Source organism: Tympanuchus pallidicinctus, unplaced genomic scaffold (assembly GCF_026119805.1).
Source record: "Tympanuchus pallidicinctus isolate F22 unplaced genomic scaffold, pur_lepc_1.0 scaffold9, whole genome shotgun sequence".
Lineage (NCBI taxonomy): Eukaryota > Metazoa > Chordata > Aves > Galliformes > Phasianidae > Tympanuchus > Tympanuchus pallidicinctus.
The window spans coordinates 20,321,486-20,334,701 of record NW_026294813.1 but is presented as its reverse complement, the minus strand read 5'-3'; the positions used below and the strand labels follow the sequence as shown (position 1 = coordinate 20,334,701).

The 13,216-nt window shown below is 33.9% G+C and overlaps 2 protein-coding genes and 1 pseudogene across 2 annotated transcripts in view; 2 read left to right on the top strand and 1 right to left on the bottom strand.

The window, feature by feature from the left end:
• Nucleotides 1-13,216, top strand: part of LOC128074636 (uncharacterized) — a 964,422-nt gene that overhangs the window by 101,803 nt on the left and 849,403 nt on the right. The gene's annotated exons all lie outside the window — the stretch shown is intronic.
• The window catches only part of LOC128074630 (uncharacterized), a 620,087-nt pseudogene that overhangs the window by 179,729 nt on the left and 427,142 nt on the right, over nucleotides 1-13,216 (bottom strand).
• Nucleotides 1-13,216, top strand: part of RIT2 (Ras like without CAAX 2) — a 189,627-nt gene that overhangs the window by 51,286 nt on the left and 125,125 nt on the right. The window contains exon 2 of the mRNA XM_052670690.1: nucleotides 10,206-10,262. Coding sequence (XP_052526650.1) covers nucleotides 10,206-10,262 — 57 coding nt within the window. The remainder of the gene's footprint in view (nucleotides 1-10,205; nucleotides 10,263-13,216) is intronic.

Genomic DNA, 13,216 nt, shown 5'->3' with positions numbered 1-13,216 from the left:
AGCAAAATTTCAATTCAAAGTCATGTCTGTAGTAAAGAATGATGTTCATTCTTGTATATTGTGCAATATTTATCTCCACTGAGATAAGTATGCATTTAAAAATATAAGTTGGAAATGAATTATTGAGGATAGACTTCTAGGAATAATCAATTTTTTTGTGATTAATTCAGATTTTTGTTAACATTGTAGGATTGTTCTGGAGTCGGTCATTAGTAGCTTAAACAGCTCATTCAACACCATTGCTCTCACTGGAGAAAAATGTGTCTGACTTTAAAAGAATGAATCAAAGAATTTATGAGGAAAAAGAAAATAAACAACATTACAATAGCTTTCATTTTTTTTTTTAACCGAACAAAGAAAACAAAGAAAAAAACTGCATTTTAAACCACCAGATTAAATAGAAAATGCTAAAAGAACAAGATTAGAAAGTTAACTATTGCTCATAAAATTTATAGTGTAAAAATGGATATATTTAATAGCAAAAGTCCGAAACTGATTTTCTATTTTCAGTAATTTTGATACCACCAAATACCAAACAAAAGCAGTAAATTTATCATTACTTGTTTTAATTTCCTCTTCTGAAATTCATCCAGATCAGTTTTCTTTGTAGGAGGCATCATCCTTTCACTGAAAGTTCACTAAGAATCCTAGAATCCTGGAATCATAGAATGGCTTGGGTTGGAAGGGACTCAGGGATCATCACACTCCAATCTCCTTGCCGCATGCAGGGCCACCAACCTCCATATCCGAGGAACATAAAAATTCATTATTTTAAATACTGACACCTTTAAAAACATTTGAATTTTTGAGAGAGATGCAAATAGTAATTCTTCAAATCAGCACAGACAAATACAAACCTAGGCCTAATTAAGTTGGAGGGAACTCAGTTCTAAAAGTTTCTGAAAATCTGGATGAGTTAATAGTAAACCTCAGGATGATTAAGAAAATAAAATCTTAAAGTGAATTATGTTTTAATCTGTAATATGGTTTTTTTGAGGAGTTAAAGAGTTGTATCTCTCCCTGTGATGTCTCATCAATTTCCTGGGGCACTCATTCGAAGTACAGAAAAGTTGGTACCATATTACAGAATAGCAACAGTTCTCCCGCTCAGAATAGAAAACAGCTACTGTCACTGCCAATTCATCACTGCTTGACATATGGGGTATAATTTCACAAAGAAGACATCAGAAGAGCTAACCACTAGTTTGTGTTAGGAAACCTAACAACAATGTCAATTTACCGCTTCCTGAAACAGCAGTAAGCCAAGACACAGCATCTCAAGTTGTCATTAAATGGAAACATACCAGCAGTTAAAAAAGGGGAGAGAAAGAGATGCTGTTGCTGAGATTCTTCTTTCCATGGAATGAGCTGGCTTTATCTCTTCTTGAAAGTCTTTTTCACAGTGAGTTAATATTACTTGAGATGGCTAACTGCAAGCCAGGGCATATATGTATAACTAGTCTACAGATTTTTATTGTTTGTTGTACTTTATAAAATTAGGAGGTCTATCCATTGACTTTAATCACAATGTGTCTATTTGTTAGAATTTTCTCTACCATTCTTTGAAATAACATCAGAAAATTGAGTTAATCTAGCTTTATTCAATGTATTATGCTTTAAAAGCTGCATTATATTAGAGTCTACTTCAAAATCTTTTTATGTCATTAAATTTTGGATGGCTCACTAATGACAGGTTTAAGTTACCATAGGATTTTCCACTAAGTACACTATAAGACATTAAGTTCTCTTGCTGATGAAAGAGTGGGAAAATGTGCTAATAGCTGCACTTTCTAGAAGTAATTTCTTCATGCATCTTGTCAAACTTCGTAAGCTAAGTAGGGTAGGGAATACTCAGTATTTTTACAAGAGACTTCTCTGTCGGGGGTCAGGGAGCTACTATGCAGGAAATAGTATACAAATGGTAGCAATTTACTTTGTCATTATTGTTAATTTGTGTCACATTATAGTGATGTCTACTACACTAGGAATAAAAGCAAGTCTCAGCTGCTTCCTTGTTCTCTAAAACCTGAACAGAATTTTTTACCATGAATTTTACAATGTAGTGCATTTTATTTTGCTCCTGGTACTGAGTCTGGATATAGAAATTAAGTTAAAAACTTAAAAAATTAAACACGCAAACAAACAAAAAACCCTTGTTTTTCACTTGAATTTGCTGATTCAGAAGTGCTGGAATTCTGCAATGAGAACATTTCTGCTGAAGATTTGCTTTAGGTCTCAAGTCCAGAATGAAGTTTCACTCACTTTCACGCTTAATATACTCAACTCCCTGCTGCACAGTTCCAAGACAGCTTAGCATGGGTTTTTCCACTGTTAACATTTTCAATAGAAATAGCAAGAATATTTTGAGATATACTCTGAAAGTAATAATTAGATTCATTCAAAATGGGTCCCAGACTACCTTTTTTTTTTTTTTTTTTTTTTTTTTTTTTTCTTCTTCTTCTTCTTTCCTGTGTCTCTGGGGCAAAAAGGAGATTCTGCTCATCTGGTAGATGTCCTAATTATTAATTATTTCCCTTTACCATGCTGGTAGATAGAGCCACAACATAAAAATTCTCTAATTTGTTTCACTTGATGCAGAAGAAACTATTAAAAGTTAACTATTCTCCAAAAGAAGATGTTTCCTGTTTTCCCTTGTCACCATCAACTTTGTTTTCACACATTTCCATTACACTCTGCTCTTAATTTACAATGGTTAGAAGTACAAAACAAGATAAACTTTTTTTCTTCTCCAGTCCAAATTACAAGATTACCTCTTCTAAATCAGTCACTACCACTATAAAAGTTCTGGGATTTTTATTTTTTATTTTTTTCTCTTGAGACAAAATTTTAAGATATTTCCCCCATAAATTTGTTTGCTATGCTTTTGCCAAGAAGATGGTGAGGAAGTATATGTGATTCTCTGAAAGGAGAGAAAGATTACAACTATCCTGGGAAGAAAATAAGGATGCAAGAGAGTCAGAGCTGTCAATTATAGCTTGAAGGCAGGAGAAACAGGGAAGCTTTGTAGAGGATGCAAATACACAGGTTGCCCCAAAAGTAATGCCTTTTATTTTTTTCCATGGTAACTATAACAGATACAAAGAGCACGATAACACTATTTGATAGAACACATTCTAAGCTACAAAACAACATTGCTCAACATAGACATCATTATTAACTATATGTTTTTACCAGCAGTGAACAAGACCCTGCGTGCTGCACTTAAAAAAATTTGCACCAGCTGATCTGTTACCATCACCACTGGTGAAATGCTCTACCCTCCACACCACTGTGCTCACATTCACTGGATGGTCTCAATAAACGTTCAGCAAATTTCAGTTAATGTCAGTGGGTGCCATTTTTTTCACGTGGAAGAGTTCAGTGACACACCTTTCTTCATATGCACCTCCTTGTCAGACTCCATTTTGTCAGATTGCCTTTCTGTTGCCATTCAGCCTCTACTGTGATATTACCAACACCTGCCTCTGACATCATAGGCTAATGTAATAGAATATAAGACATTACTTTCAGAACAGCCCTCATAATTTTTTCAGGAGACAATGCTTTCTTGTGCAGTGCTTTCTGCAATTCAATCTTTAACTAAGACCCATTCAAAATAGAAGTCTCTATCTTAGCAATACAGTGGACTAAAGAAAGAATCCTCTACTTGTTCTGGGAAATAAGATCTCTATTTTAAATGTAATATATATTTGTTGTTGCTTTTGTTTATTTTAATAGTTGCATTCAGATTTAATTCAAAAACCTCTTGCTCTTTACGAGTCTACTATTTAGCTACTTAATATTTGCTTTGGATGCCCGTTTTATAAGTTGAACCTATTACTTACTTATCATCAACAGTGGAAAAAGCATTGCTACATCACTTACCCTGTATATGCAGTAGGATGTTGTAGAACAGTCTTCCGTACTTTTCTTGTATGCCAGAATAAATTTGACACAGAAAAACAAAATTTATTCTGCCCTCATTTCACAGTGAACACTCGATAAATAATATATTATAATACCTAAAAAATTAATAATTGCAGTGCATGGTCTTTGCAGCATTCTTTTGTCAAAGCATGCAGTAAATCTCAAATCCTATTTCTTACAAAATATAACAGAGTAGAAATGGTTGTAATGGGTCAGAACAAAGTTACCATTAGGCTGTGTGCTCTCAGTGAATCTAGCCTGTAGCAATTCTTTGGGGAAGAATATATTAATAAAATAAACTATATCAAAACTTCTTGAAAAATCTCACATTCTTCAGCGCTGTGAAGTTAAAAAGCACCTTTGTCTTGGAGTTAAGATCTCTGAGTTTATTAGAATTAATTATAAATTATATGTACCCACTATTTTAAATCCTGCAATATACTTTGTCTTTTACCATATAATAAGACAATCATGTATTTAGCTATACCCTTTGCTTTAAAGTATTTTATCAATGGATATTTAATTGATAATTTAATCCTTTCTTCTTTGTATTTTGAGAAGATTATCATTATCTACTTACCTTTCCACAAGTACACAAATCTGTATCAGCTTGCATTACACATCTATCTTTTTTCATTTCTTTTTGACCCAAATAGATAAAAACAATTACCACTCACCTACCTTCTGATAGATGTAATGTTTAATCACTATGGATATTATGTGTTCACATCCAACACAACATATGTCTTATCAGTGGAAAATTGGTTGTCCAAATGATTCTGAGAAGAGTCAGGTTATTCATATACCCTTCCACATAGTAAGTGTTTTGGCATATATATATTTAAGTTAGCTACATATCATAATAAGATAGTTTGGATGTCCTTTTCACCAGCATCAAACTACCTCTCATTTTTGATATTTTAGTTGTTTGGTAATTTTTTCTACATTGGTTAAGCACTTGTAGGTAAAAATGTTATTTCATTAATCTGACTAGTTCTGTTTGCATTCAGGTGACTGCAGTTGACATTTAAATTGTACTGTGATCTAAATTAAGCATCCACAGATAAAATAAATACATTTAAAAATGAATGAGGAATACTGTGTATCAAAATTCATAATCCTTTGTGGCCTTGAAACCTGTCATTTGATATGATTCTATTTCATAGAATTGTGCCATAGAATCATAGAATGACTTGTATTGGAAGGACCCAATCCCCCATCGTAAGCACGGTTGCCACCAACTAGATCAGGCTGCCCTAATCCTCATCCAAACTGGTCTTATTTCATCAGATTTCTCTGAAAATGATAGAAAAATAAGACAGAGTGCAGTGTCTCAGAAGTGCAGCACATTCTGTTCAAAGCAGGAAAGAATGAAAATGGGTTGATTCTGACTGCTTAAAAAAAAAAAAAAGAAACAAAAAAAAAAGCTTCCCCTGAAAAGCCCCTTTATAAAACATCTGTGATCAAAAGCCCAGTGACAGGACAAGGGTTTAAGCCTACTTCAGTAAGCTTTAACAGAAAAAGCTTTTTTTTTTTTTTTTTTTTCATTTTGAAGAACATGCAGAAGAAGATTGGTTACAATTCTCATATATTATACTCCAATTTCCTTATTTTTTCTTGGGTTTAAGAATTTAATTTTAATTAAAATTTTAAATTTTAATTTTCTTAAATTTTATTTTTAATTATGGAAAAGATCAAAGAGTACCTTCTGAATACCTGAATTCCTTCTGTCTGAGAAAACAAAACCATGTAGCCTTCTTCCTGGAGAAGGTACCAACCCACCTGCAGAAAGTGATGAAACACTCAAGACACTGAAAAGGTTATATACCCTGGTGATTAGGAGATGATCTGGAAAAAAAAAACAAAAAACAACAACAACAAAAAACCTCTCTAAAAGGGTTGTTATTGCAGTATTTTTGGAGTAAGGAGCATTTAAGAGAGTTTATATTCACCATCTCCATTTCCATCTGAAGTAAGACATTTATAATAAATTGTGCCATAAATTTATTTTCAGTTCTGCCAGCAAAGCACTGTGTACAACCTAGGTTGCTGCACAATGTTTAATGATGTCTATGAACACTCTTCTGAGAGAGAAATTTTACAAGTCTCAGTGGTTAACTTTCTGCTTATTTCACAATTGATTTCAATCCTCTTAGATCCTATGGATTGGATGAGTACATAATGGATGTATTGATTTGGATCTGCCTCAGGAGAGAGGAAAAATGTTTACTATGAGTGCTGGGTGTCCTCTGAGAATCCTGTTTTCATGTGTTAACAAGAGATTTTGGGATGCATAGCTCCAAGAAGAAACAGACTGAGAACCGATAAACAGTAGTTTGCTTTAAAAAATAAACTTAGTAAGGAAAAGGCAGGAGGTAATGAAAACAGTTTAATTTTGGTGTAAGCCCTCAGAATACTCAAATTGTGTATGTGTAACCCAAATGAATAACATTTTTTGTAATGCTCCTGCATTTTGGAATAAACTAAACATATCACATTAAGTATGAATTTAGTCTTCAGAAACCACCAGCAATTATCAGATAGAAGACTAAATATGTCACTCTAGTTTTCCAGAAATAATGTTCTGGAAATTAAAGTGTCCAAACTTATGTAGCACTTAGAACTAACTTATCTAACAAATATAAAATATATCAGTATCACCACAAGTAGATTTTTTTTTTATAATATATAAACTGAATGAGATTTTTTTATATATAGTTATACTCCCTGAATTATTAAGAATTTATAATGCTAACATTGACATTTAATTAATGTTAGCATTTATAATGCTAACATTAACATTTGTCTATACCAAAGATGCAATAATTTGTTAACATGATAATAAATGTTTGATATTCCTTGTCTGTAATATTTTGTAAAACTATTTCCTTTACCCCATGATTCCTTTAGAATATAAATACGACAAACATTAAACAAATATAATGCTGTTTTAAAAATGAATGTATTTATACACAGGATTTTCAGAATGTGGAATTTCTTGTTCATACTTTCTTCTGTTCAAGGTATTTGACACGTTCAAGATATAAGGCAGAACTACAGAGCCTTGTCTTTGCTGTTGTATGTTATGACTGTTATTACGGTTCAGCCCATCTGTGATGGACTATGATGGGACGAAGGGACCCACTGTCCCATGCCCTGAGAAAAAGGGCTGGGAAGAAGGGAAAAGGTAGGGATATGGGTCTAGACAAGAAAAGACAGTGGCACTCTGAGCTAAGGGAAACAACTGATCTACTAAATATGATAGCAGAATGAGAGATAATACGGTATAATACAAAAGAATTGGAATTGAGGCTAATAAATAGAATAAAATGAGAGAGTGTCCCAAACTTAAGACCTTACTCTAATGTTGTAGATGAGATGGTCAGGAAGCACCTGGAGCAAAGGTGGGCAAAAAGAGTCAGTTCTGTGGCTCCCAGGCAGTTATATCTTTCCCTCTGAAAGGAAAACATAAATTTAATAATGAAGTCTTCTGGGAGCTTTAGTTCATTCTTCTCCTCTGAGACCAGCTAACTGGAATTACTGACAATCCATTAACTCTTTAACTCCCAACACACTACTTGATGTTCTGATGTGAAATACTGATCACAAATCATAAAAGTAAGACAGAATAATTATTATTAATAGTTAGTTACAATTCAGAAAGGATATTTATGTATTTATCTGTTTGTTTCTGTGTAAAATGGCCCCATATGCGCCATATAGAAATTTGAAAGCAGGTATTAAAAACATGAAAAATGAAAATAATGAAATTGACTTGAAAAAAGTGTTTGTTTGTTTGTTTTCATTAATATGCATTACCTTCTTTTTTTTTCTTTTCTGGTTTTTGAGCAACTGGAATTAATTTCTTTTGCTGTTGAAGGCATTTTACTCACAGCTCTATGTTAGGCAGATTCCTTTACTTCTCAGCTGTTGTTTCTGAGGACTACTGACATTATGGTCACCCAGTGAGGCCTACCTTTGTGCTTATTCAAAGTCTTTCAAGTTAACATGGCATGAGCAAAATGTAAAGGTGGATAAGATATGACTGCTTGGCTTTCTACATTAATTGGAATCTGGTTGCCAGTAAGCCACATGTTCCAAACATTGCAAAGCAATTTTCCTGAAGGCTCTGCCCCCTCCCCACGTCACAGGCATAGATTGATCTAGTTACCTCCATTACACTAATATTTCCAATAGGGTGACGACAAGCTTTATTAGGAAAAAATAAAACAAAAACCAACTGTGTTGGATGCAGAAGTAGACATAATCTATCACTTACATATGCCAGAATTGCAATTTATGATGTTTCAGAAATCATTACATAATTAGAGTTAACCTGATTGTTGTATTTATTTCACTTTGTATAAAATTATTGAAGATTTACTAGAGAAAGGAAAAGACATATATAAGATAGTTATAAGGTGATTAGTTGGAGGTCCGTAACTAGTGGTGCTCTCCAGGGGTTGGTATTGGGTCTGATCATGTTCAACATCATCACTAACCTGACTGAATGGAGTTCACCTGCAGCAAGTTTGCGGATACAAAACTGAGAGAAGTGTCTGACATACCAGAAGCCTGTCCTGCCTTTAAACAAGACCTGGATAGACTGGAGAGTTGGGTCGAGAAGAACTTTATAAGATTCAGCTAGGGCACGTGCAGTGTCCTACACCTGGGGATGAACAACTGCACGCATCAATACATTTCAGGGGTTGGTCAGCTGAAAAAGAACTCAATTGAGAAGGACATGGCTGTTTTCCTGGTGGACAACAGATTGCCCATGAGCCAACAGTGTGCCCTTGTGGCCAGGAAAGCCAATTGCATCTAGGGTTTCATTAAAAAGATTGTGGCCAGGAGGTCGAGGGAGGTGATAATCTCTGGTGAGATCATACCTGGAATAGTGTGTTGAGATCTGGGCTCTCCAGTTCAAGAAAGGAATGACTGAGAACTAGGAGATTTTCAACCTGAAGATGAGAAACCTCAGATGGGATCTTAACAATGATTATAAATATCTGAAGGATGGGAATAAATGAATGGAACTGGGCTTTTTTGTGTTGCTCACTGACAGAAGAGTGTTAATGGGCACAAATTGGAACAAGGAAGAACTATTGAGAGTGGCAGAGTGCTGGAACAAGGTGCTCAGAGAGATGATGGATTTTTCCTGGAAGATACTTGAAAGCTGCCTGAATGCTTTGCTCTGCGACCTACTTTAGGGAAACTGCTTCAGAAGGGGTGTTGGACTTGATAATTGCCAGAGATCCCTTCCAACCACTATAATTCTATGATTCTGTATTAGACTGTTTAACTGCAACACTTTATTTCCTACATTTTACTACAATTTATCGGAACTTTAAGGTCTTTTTTTACTAGAAATTTTGTTTTGTTAGGAAAATAAATGAAACAATGTATTTTGTTAATTCAGATCAAACTATCCTGTTTTTTTTCTTTATTTATGTATCTATACATTGGTTTGGCAGTCACAGTGAGGTGACTGACTTTACTAGTTGTCATCAGAGTGATCAGTGTTCCATAGTCATCACAGAAACAACTCAGTGGCTTCATATATTTAAAAATAATAATAATAAATGACCGATTTATTACTCTATAAAACTAATTCACAATTATAATTGATTTGTTTAAATGCTGTCTATAGCACCTCGTGTAGCTGGACTATCACAGAATCACAGAATCACAGAATCACCCGGGTTGGAAGGGACCTCAAGGATCATGTAGTTCCAACCCCCCTGCCTAGCAGGGCCACCAAACGTACACATTCAGATCAGGTTGCCCAGGACCCCATCCAACCTGGCCTTGAACACGTCCAAGGACGGGGCATCCACAACCTCTCTGGGCAGCCCTTTCCAGGGCCTAACTACTCTCCTTGTGAAGAACTTCCCCCTAACATCCAACCTAAATCTTCCCTCCTTCAATGACAGAACTATGACAGAACTAGAAATGTATTGCAAAAATTTTCATCACAGTGATATTCCTCTCTAGACAAGATTGAGTTAATAATATGTACCAGATGTTAAAAAGATGTAAAATTTTAAACACTGATAAATGCAACTTTAAAAAGAGGAAATTCTGTGAAATAACTTTTATCAGTATGTATCAGTGCCCAGTTAATAATATAAATGCATACATCTCTCTGTAGACATGAGACAAAATTTTGATTCACTTTCTAAACTAATACTTGAATAAGTGAATTGTTTGTTGTTTTCCCTGATGTCATTTTGTATTGACAATAGCAATCTCTTTCTGATACTCTTTCTTCTCTCCAGCAATGACAATGCAGTTCATAAGCCATCGGTTCCCTGATTATCATGATCCAACTATCGGTAAGTAAAGATTTTTGTCTTCTTCATTCCTTTCCATCTCTCCACCGACTTGAGATTTCAACACTATGAGAAGCGTATCCTAAATAGTACCTGTAGAGAAAAATATTTGTAAACTTTAGATAAAAGTTTTTTTTTTTTTTTTTTAAATGACAATTACATAGTGTAGAAGTCACACCATAGTCTTCTCTTGAAATATTTATGTAGTTTCATGCTCTACAATTAGCTATGTTAGAATTGCAGAACACAAACCAAAACTGACAAAACAGCAAACAATCTTTCAATGTATGATATCTAAATAAGGTCAAAAATCCAATCTGAAGTGTATTTTAAAATTTGTTATTGTTTTTGTTATTTTTGCGTCATTATCCAGTTTTAAGCTATTAATTGACATTATCTTGAAATACAAAGTAATAATTTAATTTGATATACTAGAATCATTCTCGGAGATCCCATATTCTACTGACTCTATTGGCTTTACTGACATTACAACTTCAAGTAATGATAAATATTCACTTGTATCAGTAACATACTGAAAGTCATCATCTTCAGCTGTTAACAATTACCTAATGGCTAGATTACAATGGGACAATCAGAGATTGAAATAAGATCTGGAATAAGTTTTGATTGACTGAAATAAAATTTTTATTTCTACATCAGTGACTGTTGAAGCAAAAATAGGGGAAGATGGCAGAATCTGGGTCTGATATGTGAGAGACAGTAAAACCATTAGTACTTACAAAAATTAGTTCAAAAGGAAAACCTAACATGTTAAACTAAAATGTTTTTTCCTGATATCTTTGAGATTTTCAAAAGTTTTGAACTTAGGTCTAAACTTTTAAAAGTTGTTACATGGCTATATGTAGCAGCTGATGATATAATTTCTCTTATTATTTCTTTAATAATCCATATTCCTTGGATAATAACTCCTCATAAACTTCTCAACTGCTTAAATAAAGGATAAAATGTATAAGGACTCCAAACCACTACTAAATTTATTAGTAACCATTAAAATATTCAAAATATCAAAAATAGAAACTGGAGCTATCAACTAAAGAAAGCAAAACAACTAGAGAATTACCACATATTCATTTGCTGGAATCAGGAGAGAGGGGGAAAAAAAAAAAAAAAAAAAGTAAAAAAAAAAAAAAAAAAAGTAAAAATTCAGATCTAACTGGAAAATAGTAGTAGTAACTAAATCCATTATGTTATGTATATACATCCAACTTTAATGATACACCTGCCATCTATATTTGTCTACATATTGCATTTTGGAATAATCTTAACTTATTGGTCTCTAGACAATATCAAAGTATGAATAATAAATAATCATAAAGAGAAGGAAAACTTACGATGCATTCTAAGTACATGCTGCAGGAATACCTAAAGGACCTAATCAAGATGAATGTCTCCTTGACACAGTACAGTTTTTTCTCTGTGAAATCAACACTCTAAATAGGAAAAGAGAATAGAATTTAAAGAATGGAGAAGTGAAATAGTGAATTTAAACTCATGAAGCTGACTAAAGATAGACCTGGAAATATGACTTTTGAGATTTATTTGTTCATCATTTTCACCAGAGAATGCAATGACGACATTCTGAGAAAGATTTATTTTTTATTCATGGTCTAAAACACATGATAAACAACAGAGTGCAATCTTATAGTAAGTTTATATCTTTCCTGTTGGTTAAGTTTGTAGTACAACCACTCAAAATTGTACATAAATACAAAGAAACCCCCCAAATAGGTGGTAGTATTTGTTCTTACCTGTAATAACAAATAAAGTACTTTAAAATCTCTGTACCGCCCAAAAAAAGCATTTATATTCTTTAGAATTTTATTACTACTATTGAGAGCCTGGTCTCAAATCACAAAACACCTCTCACTGTTTTCTGTGCATCTGTTGGTAAGTTTTCCATCAATTTACTAAAATTTTACAATTACAGATAAATTTCTGGGTTTTCAGAAAGAAGAATAATACAAAATGACCATATCTAGGGCTAAGCTATGCTGATAAAGAAAGTTGCCTGTAAGGAAATGATTCTCTGGAGGTTTCAATGAGAATGAGAGGTTTCAAGGAGATGTTTCAAGTAGAGGCAACTTAGAGTGTTCAGGCAGAACAGTGAACTGTCCAGACAGAGTTCAGCTTCTCATAACAGATTATCAGGAAAAAAAAAATATATAGACCAGATATGAAATGAATATTAATTCCAACAAAACAACAAAGCAGGAAATCCAGCATAAGATTTAGCCATGTCTGTAGAAAATTATCTCTCTGAAAATAATCATATTGCCTTTCTTCTATGTCACCCATTTTAGGCCATTTTTATTTCTCAGCAATTTCTTTGCTATTATGGAACTCATGTTCTATCCTGGTCTTTTTGAATGTACTGACTTCTGATTTCATGTACTTTGAGAATAATGTATTCTGCCTACACTTAGTTTTTATCTATCTTTGGGAATTAGAAGGAATGATAGTTTCTGTGAATACCACTAATGGGGGGATATTGTTTGAAAAATAAAGTTACACAGAGGATTTAAATGATAATGATTGGATTTCCATTGTCAAGTGGAGCAGAGCTGGCAGAACTATAGGTGCTTTCTGAGAGTGCAAGAGCTCTCTATCCCCCACTATAGAAGAATATGGAGAGGAGGAAGGAAACTGGAATTACTGAGCAAGGATCTCCAGTTCAAACTGAGAGATAAGAAGTGCATGTACAGGCAATGGAAGCAAGGCTTTGTCACCTGGAAAGAATGCACAGATGTAATCCAGACATACAGAGATGGAATAAGGAGATCCAAGGCACAGATGGAATTGAACTTGGCAAGAAATGTGAAAAATAACAAGACAGAATTCTACAGGCTGTTTGATCAGAAGAGACAGGCCAAGGAGACTGTCCTCCTGCTGATAAATGAGAATGAAAAACTAGCTACAGCAGACATGGAGAAAGTGGA